The following is a 9,158-nucleotide window of genomic DNA, read 5'->3' on the forward strand; positions in this document are numbered from 1 at the left end:
AAATTGCAGATTATCAAAACTATGTTCCTTTAAGTTTTTTAACCTGGATTTCTTGCAAAGTTCTCGAGAAAAGGTCACGAAAAAAACTAAACCAACCCTACAAATAATTCAAATTGCAGATTGTGAGTACAACACAAATTATCAACACATATATTTTTCAAAATTTCATAAAACAAAAGAAAATACTACCTTAAAACGCAAGATGACGGACGTTTGGGTCTAGGAGTTTTGCAAATATAAATGGAAGTAGCCTCTCCAATAAAATGTGGCAGTCATGACTCTTCATGCCTGAAAACTTGCCATTCTCATGATCAACACACTTAGCTAGGTCTGAAGCATAACCGTCTGGGAATTTAATCGAATGTTTCACACATTCCAATAAACTTGTTCTTGCGGTCTTGTCCAAAGTGTAGGGAGGGAAATGAGCTTGCCCGTTGCTATCAACATGTAAATGTTCCCTATCACAGAAAAGTGACATATCCAATCTTGACTTGATTGTGTCTTCGACTTACCCCTTCACATTCATAAGAGTATTCATGATGTTGTCAAAAAAATTCTTCTCAATATGCATCACATCAAGATTATGTCGAAGATTGAGGTCCATCCAGTATGGCAGTTCCTAGAATATGCTTTCCTTGTGCCAATTATGGGTTTTCCCATATCCAGGTTTCTTCTTGTCGTGACCATTTCCACCACACTCGGATGTTTTTGGTGGATTGACACCTTTTAACCGCTCTGAATAAACTTGCTCACCAGTCAAAGATTCAGGTGGAAAATCATTCTTAGCGTGTTTTCCCTTCAAGAAATCCCTTTTATTCTTCCTCAGTGGATGGTCGTGAGAAGAAATCTTCGATGACAGTCAAACCACAGGTCTTCCTTCCATTAGGTAGATAAAAAGCCTTACTATCTTTCATGCAAATTGGACAAGACAACTTAACAATGGGTCGATCCATCCCGATAGATATCGCTATGCCGGAAAGTCGCTTATCGTCCGGAGAAGCACGGCTTTAAGATTGAAATATTGATTCAAGGAGATATCATATGCTTCAACTCCAGTAGACCACAACTCTTTCAACTAAGCAATCAGAGGTTTGAGGAAGATATCTAGACTAGCTCGCGGGTGATTCGGTCCAGAATTCAAAATTGTGAGAAACAAGTACTCTGTATTCATGCACATACCAGGGGTAGATTATATGGAGTCAAGATCACTGGCCACAACGAATGATTATAGACATTCCGAATGGATTGAAGCCATCCGTACATAAGCCAAGATAAACATTACGAGGTTCTTCTGCAAAACGGGGATATAGATCTTGAAAGTGTTTCCACTCCGCCGCATCTGACGGATGACACATTTCACCCTTCTTTGCTTGGTGCTCTGCATGCCATCTCATTGCTGATGCAGTCTTCTTGCTCTGGTACATTCTATTCAATCTGTCAGCAATAGGTAGATACCACATACGACTATATGGTACTTTCGCCCTACGCCGTTCATTTCTAGGCTTCCATCTTGTGCATCACAAAATTGATATTCATCCCATTTTCATCTTCTTTCCAGAAGATCATACAATTGTTAACACAAACATCAATTGTATGGTATGGAATGCCCAGATTGCGCATCAACTTTTTCCGTCTCGTAATGTGAAGTGGTTGATTTTGTTCCAGCTGGTAAATAGTCTGTTAACATTCGGCATACTGAATCCACAAACTTTTCACTCATATTATAATATGTTTTATTTTGCAGAACTCGAGCAGCTAAGGATAACTGCGAGTGACCTTCGTGACAACCATCATACAAAGGACTTTTGGCCCCTTCTAACAAGTCATAGAATTTTTTTGAATGGTTGGAAACCGGATCTACAACATTTTGATAACTATCATCATGTTGATAATTATCATAACTCACATTATCACAAAATGCATCATTCACCATTTCCACATATCTATCTTGTACTAAATTACCAACTTCTCGCTCGCTACCACTTAAATGCGTCGGATCAACAGAACTCGTTCATAATCCCATATCTATTTCTTCTCCGTGGTTGTACCAAACATAATAATCTTGCATAAATCCTCTACTATATTATATGTTCAAGATTTTTGGGCCCCAGGAGAAATTTATCGTTTCTGCAAATACTGCAAGGACAAAAGAACTTACCGCCATTGCTCTGCGTTAATTCCTGACTATTTGCAAACATCATGAATTCCTCTACCCCCGCAACAAACTCTCTCGAGAAATTCCCCGTTTCTTCATCGATTCTCTTGTACATCCAATCACGAAAATTTTTGTAATTGCCCGTCATTGTAGTTCACGATTTTTTTTCTCTTTTGTTATTCTTTTTCTTTTTTGTTAATATTTTTTTTTGTTAATCAAGATTTTTTTTATCTTGAAAAACGTTTTAATTAATTCTCACGAGTGATGATTTACTAAAGGAGTCGATTTTTCTTCTATATATAAAACATTTACCGACTGTTTAGCTACCGTTTTGCTACTTATTTTGTGACTGTTTTATGACTGTAACTGTCGGTCATAAAAAACCCGGTGTACTGAACTCATTGCGATTTCCACGTGTTTTCTAACTGTCTTTTGCAACTGATATTGTGACTATTTAGCAATCACATTTCGCAGTCACTAAACGGTCGCTAATTTGCGACTGATGCCCGACGACATTGTAGCGACGCTATGTTTTAGTAGCTAAGTGGTCGTAAATAAGTGACTAATTGACGACGATATTTTGTAGTCGTAAAATAGCTACTAACTAGCGACTAAATATAATTGGTGGCAAATCAGTCGCTAAATGGTCAGTATTCGGTTGGTATATTTAGTGACTGCGGCTGTAGTCACAAAATTCAGTAGGGAAAAACCTGTTTTCTTGTAGTGAGAACATGGTCGCGACTTTGATACTCATACGAGACAACGAAGGTAACCTGCATGACCAAGAAGGTCACATGCGTAATGCAGTAGGTCAGAAGATTAATGATCAGGGGGCTGCAATCACTGATCTAGAAGCTGAGACTGCTGCAGCAGCTGCTCAAGCTACAAAAGAAGCTACCTGAAACATATCACTGGCTGACTACACCATCCAGATCAATATTATGCCAATAGATCTGCTATCCATCCTCCAAACATACAAAGAGCTGATTTTGAGGTGAAGCCTATATACTACACACTTGTAGGACAGACACCCTACAGTGGAGCGTCTAACGAGCATCCTATGGACCATCTAGAAAGGTACGAGGATCTCATATCTGCTGTGAAAACCAATGGAGTCCCAGCTGACTACCTACTCTGCAAGCTCTTCAAGTACTCTGTTACTGGAGAAGGTTTACAATGGCTTAAGCAACTACCACCAGGATCTCTTACATCCTGGGATGACATCAAGAATGCTTTCTTGATCAATTTCTTTGATGAGGCACGCACATAAGATTTGAGAAGTAAGATTGCTACATTCATGCAGAAGCCTACAGAGCTTTCAGACATTGTTGGGTTAGTTTTAAGTCCTATCAGAGAGATTGTCCACACCATGGATTCAATGAAGTACAACTGCTCAGCACTTTCTTCAGAGCTTTAGATCTGACCTATCAGACAGCACTAGATATGGATAGTGGAGGAAACTTCAACATCAGGAATCCAGAAGAGGCTGTGAGATTTATTGAAACTTGGCAACCAGCAACAGCACCAAGAACACACTGATTATGAGAAAGAAAAGCGGCCAATGCCCTTGGACATGAGCAGTTGGACGATATGCGAGACAAATTGGACAGTGTTAACAAGCTTTCTTAGGAAGCAGGTTAGCTTTGCTGAAGAAGTAGAAGCTACAGAGACTGATGAGGAGAGATATGAAGAGGAAGATGTTAATTACATAGGAGGATTCCAGAGATTTGGAAATCAGAGTGGAAAAAGGAACTTCTATGGAAACAGTGAGAGGATAAACTACAATCATAATTCACAGTACCAGAAGCCCTTCAGCAACACCAACTACATCAACAACAAGAATCTCAACAATTCTTTCTACAAGAATCCACCACCACCTACTCAGGAGAGCATTATTGAAGCAATGCTTGACTCGGTTATAAAGGGTCAGCAGAAGCTTACTGTGGATTTCAATGAAAAGATAGATGCTGCATACAATAGCCTGAATGCAAAGTTTGACACTTTGAACACTCATGTCAAGAAGTTGGAGACACAATTCATTCAGACAGCAGAAGTTATTAGGAGGCAAGAAGCCTTGATAAAGGGGAGAGAAGAAGATCTCATCAGCCACCACATCAATGCCATCACAGTGGATGATTTCTGGCAAGTGAATGAGCATGAGAAACTTCAAGAGGGAGACTTTGAAGAAGAGAGCTCCATGGAAATCGACAGTTGTCATTGGCATCGATCGACGCCAGAAGATAGTCATCGATCGACATGGGAAGATGACTATTGATCGATGTTTGAATTGCCACATCGATCGACAGAGTCCACAAAGTCTACAGCTATGAGCAACCCAGTCCGGATTATGATACATGCAGAGTTTGCAGCAAAACACCCTAACCCACTCTACCCCTCTCACTGATCGATCTGAAGAAGAAGAAATAGATCGACAACTAGAGAACCCCATTGATCGACATCATCAATCCGAAATCGATCGATGTACAACCACTAAACCCCGAGTGCAGCTACCAAACATAGATGTAGCCCTACTCAATGCACTCAGACCCCGACTCAAATCTACAGAGAACCCACCAGAAGAGGTTGAGGATACATAAGAGCCTATGAAGATAGAAAATGAAAGTGCAAAGAGAACCCTAAGAAAAAGGAAAGAAAAGGTTCTCAAGCACTATAAAAGAGAGGCTAATGCAAAGGAATTAGAACACTCGAAGAAAGAGTTCTAAAGGTACTAGAAGAGAGACCCTTTGAAGAAGCATACTTCACACACAGATTGTTTGATGTTCTTCAGAGAGACAAGAGTAATAGAGGTTGATATTGAGAAGATGTTCAACCAGACATTGAAGAAGAAGAGCGACCCTGGAGAGTTCATTATCTCATGCCTAGTTAAAGGCATTGAATTCTCACATGCACTATGTGATACAGGAGCATCAGTCAGCATCCTACCAAAGGTTATGGCAGACCATCTAGGTCTGAAGATAGAACTTTCCAAGGAATCATTCTACTTTGTGGATTGTTCCAGGAGGAACTCATTAGAAATCATCATAGACCTTGAGGTGCAGATTGGTAATGCCCTAGTTCAAGTTGACTTCCATGTCCTAGACATCAAGTTAAATTGGAATTCTTCTCTACTAATTGGAAGAGCATTCTTAGCTACTGTGGGAGCAGTTTGCAATTTGCAAAAATGCCAGATGTGTTTGACACTGATCAACCCAAAGATTCACTATGATCCAGTCAAAGTTGTCAAGCCATAGATGCCTGCAAAAAGCCTCCAGATGAAGCAAAACTCGTAGCAACATGCTACTGTGCAGTCGAGTACGAGATAGAATACTCAGAATCGATCGACACCCACTCAGAGACATCGATCGACACAACTGATCAACCATCGGTCGAACAGTCAGTCGTCACATCGATCGATTCAAGCAAAAGTTTTCACTCCAAATCTATTGATAGTACACTTATGTACGAAGTTGATCACTTTCCAGATGACTACTCATATTGGAGGAGTTTGGATTTAAAAAGGGAAATTAGTACTAATTTACAGTTTTTATGGAAATTTTTTATTTACAATAACTTTCTCAAAAGGAAAATTATTATTAAATATTATTTATATGAAAAATTTTATTTAACACAAAAAGGAAAATTATAATTTCTTAAAAGAAAAAAATATTGTAATATATCTTTTACTAATTTCATTTTGGATTTAATAGGAAATTACTATTAATTTACTATTTGTATGGTGTGGGAACCGAAATTCACACCGTCAATTTCTGTTTAAATTAGGAAAGTTAAAAAAGCCTTAATTTCCCAGAGGTCCCGGATTTCTGCTAAACCACACGCCAATCAATCAGAACACGAGAGAAAGACAATAAAAATAAGAAATCGTAAAAAAGAGCAAAATGAGTCGTATTCCGAATCTGTGTTTGAGCGTTACAACAAGGTAGAAGCCTTAGCCACAAGAGCTGTTGGCGAGATTCCTAGTTCTAACAACCTAAGACTGCAAAACCTAGTTGAGTTGCAGTTCGAAATAATAAAAACGGAAAGTTGCCTAAACGCTCTAAATGCTAAGTTTGCTCTAAAAAGTTCTTTTTTCTTCCTCTCGCCTAGTGCTCCTTATATACTCCTCGCAATGTCGGTTTGAGCTTTCCTGAAGTACCCTTTGGCCGACTTAAGCATCTTTCAGAAATATTTCATTTCTCTCGATCTTCATATTTATCTGCGGAAACTTGATATTTATCTGCGGAAAGTTAACATTTATCCTCTTTGGGGATAAAAGATAGATTTTCGTAATGTTGACGGGCTTTGGTTAAATAAAAAAACGTAAATGGGCTCTTAGTCTCGTTTGGGACCTCTTTAGGACGTCTTTTGGACTTATAACGTTTGTTACGATTTTTAAACAAGTTATCGTAAAGCTTTGACGATAACCGCTCTTAGGATTGAACAAGGGTCAGAATAGTCGTATTTCATGAGAGGTTGTATCGAGATTTAGACGAGAATGCATGAATTGGTGTTGTCCTGAAGGTTTCGGGTTGGATCGATGTTCCAAGAAGGACCACTCGACGATTGTCGAGTGGCTCGGGTTAACCGACCACTCGACGATCGTCGAGTGGCATGGGCGAACCGACCACTCAATGATCGTCGAGTGGTTCGATGGGCGGACCACTCGACGATCGTCCGATCAGGCCATTCGATGATCGTCGAGTGACTGTGTCGGGCTATCCGTCCGATGATCTTCAAGTGGTTCGGTACTTCGACGGTTTGTTTGCTTTGATCTAGTTGATACTTCTCTCGTAAAAAAATTGTTTCGGTAATTAAAATTACCGAAAGTCATATATTTTTTAGAACTATATATTTCGAAAATATAGTTTCCAAGGATTTTCAGGTGTTGATTCCTTCGTGACCGTTTTTGATCCCAACATATGGAAATTATTTTATTTACAATACTTTTTCTCAAAAAAGGAAAATTACTATTAAATAATTATTTATTAAAAAATTAATTAACATATGTCACAATCTTAGATACAAAATTGATATATGTCACAATTATAATCATGTTAATTAATAACTTTAAAAAACTAAGCTTTATATAATAAGATTTTATGAGTTAATTGGTGTATAATACATAAAGAATGATAATATTAGTTAAACTTTAAAATCAATAGAAAAGTGGTGATGAGGAAAAGTGTATACAACTAAATATGATTTAATGTTTGTTTGGGTAGGGAGTGCAAATTTCTTTATTTTATTTGGTCAGCAAAAACGGTCGAAGTTCTCTCTTTCCTCTCGCCTTCCTTGATCCTTTTTAGTTCCCTTCTTCTCATTGCTCTTGAGACCATCTCTGAACTCATCGGAAATCAAACAGTTCTCGTAAAGACAGAAACAGAAGAATGGAAGTGATGAGCTTAAACACTCCATCTTCGCAAAGAAAATTCTCTGGCTGCTTCTTAAGCGCACCAACAAGCCCACGAAGAATCACAGAGTGGGTACAGAGAGTACGAGGAGGAGGCAAAACGAAACTTCTTCGAACATTCTTTAATTCCTTTCGACTGGGAAGAGATTCCAGGCACTCCGAGGAAGATAGCTAAGAATGAAGAAGATACTGTGAATGATTTTGCCTTTGAGATCGGTGATAAATCTGAGACGAGGTCGCTTTCCGCAGAAGAGCTCTTTGATGGAGGCAAAATCAAACCCTTGAAGCCTCCTCCGTATTTGCAGTTTGATAATCAACAGTTTCAATACGAGGTCTTATCTCCAGTTTCTTCTCGAACTCCAAGATCACCTATTGCTCATGGCAAGGACATCCTCCGCAAAGCTTTTTCGCCAAGAAAGAAACCTGTAGATGTAGATCCGTTTGAGGTCGCCCTAGATAACACTCGCAAAGATGTCGGTGAGGAAAGAGGGAGAGGGAGGCATCAGAATTCGAGCCGTAGAACCGCTCGATCGCTTTCTCCTTTTCGGGTTTCGGCTTATCCATGGGAAGAACAAGAACAGACAGAGGTACAAGGTCATGAACAAAGAAAAGGCTCCTTCTCTTCTATACAGTCTACATCTTCATCAACTTGCATGTCATGCAAGTCATCATCTTCCTCAAAGAAATGGAGGCTAAAGGACTTGCTTCTTTTCCGTAGCGCATCGGAGGGGAAGAGCAAGCCACAACAACAAAGATTTCGTGAAGTCGGTTTTGGGTTTGTTCAGGAAACAAGAAGACAGCAAGACCTCGAGTTCTACAGGAAGAGGATCACCATCCATTTCCGCCCATGAATTCCATTACATAGCTAAAAAGGCAGAAGCAAAAGGTTTGAAGAAAAAGACTTTCTTGCCTTACAGGCAAATAGGAAGATTCTCCTTCTAAATTATAATATTATTTGATTGATTCTTTGAAGGCCAAACCCAAAATGATTATTTTGTTTGTCTAATTACATGTTCTAAAGAACACAATTACTTCTTCTCTCTTGCCTGGTTGATGTGTTTCGGAAGCTAGTAAAATGAACATTAATCATTTGAGTTTATTATTTCTGGTGCATAGTATATTTGTCTATTTGCATTAGAGTGACTTACATTACGTATGAAATATCCCAAAAACTAAGCCCAGAAAAAAAAAATTATTTTAAAGGGAAGTTCGAAGGATCCAAAGCTCCATTATGATTAAACATCGAATTTAACTTATTTCTTATAATACGGATCAACCATCTCTTTTTCTCCCATCCACAAATCCGAAGTAAACCCTTCCTAATAACAGTCAAGACAACACTTGCAAATGAACTGCAGCGACCAACCCACACTCTCAAATCCCTTAAGTCACGAAGTTTCCCAAAAAAATCCAACCATTATAAAAAAAAAATTTCTAAACTTCCAAATATTGCCTTAAGAAACCTAGAAAATATGCCTCCTGTCTTTTCTCTCTTTTGCTTTTTGTCGTACATTTTTGGTATGTTCCATCCACAAAACTAGGCTAAGACCTTCAAATAGTGGTCTCACTAATCTTCAATATCTAATACCGATCTTA

At 38.7% G+C, this 9,158-nt stretch overlaps 1 protein-coding gene and 1 pseudogene across 1 annotated transcript; both read left to right on the plus strand.

Annotated features, from left to right (window-relative positions):
• Positions 1-4,977: 4,977 nt before the first annotated feature.
• LOC130506725 (uncharacterized) lies at positions 4,978-5,406 on the plus strand. The gene has a single exon (XM_057001408.1). It carries the CDS (start codon positions 4,978-4,980, stop codon positions 5,404-5,406), a length of 429 nt encoding a protein of 142 aa, XP_056857388.1.
• A 1,991-nt stretch (positions 5,407-7,397) lies between these two features.
• Positions 7,398-8,664, plus strand: LOC130506726 (uncharacterized; annotated as a pseudogene).
• The last annotated feature ends 494 nt before the right edge of the window (positions 8,665-9,158 follow it).

Source organism: Raphanus sativus, unplaced genomic scaffold (genome assembly GCF_000801105.2).
Source record: "Raphanus sativus cultivar WK10039 unplaced genomic scaffold, ASM80110v3 Scaffold3595, whole genome shotgun sequence".
In the NCBI taxonomy this organism is placed as follows: domain Eukaryota; kingdom Viridiplantae; phylum Streptophyta; class Magnoliopsida; order Brassicales; family Brassicaceae; genus Raphanus; species Raphanus sativus.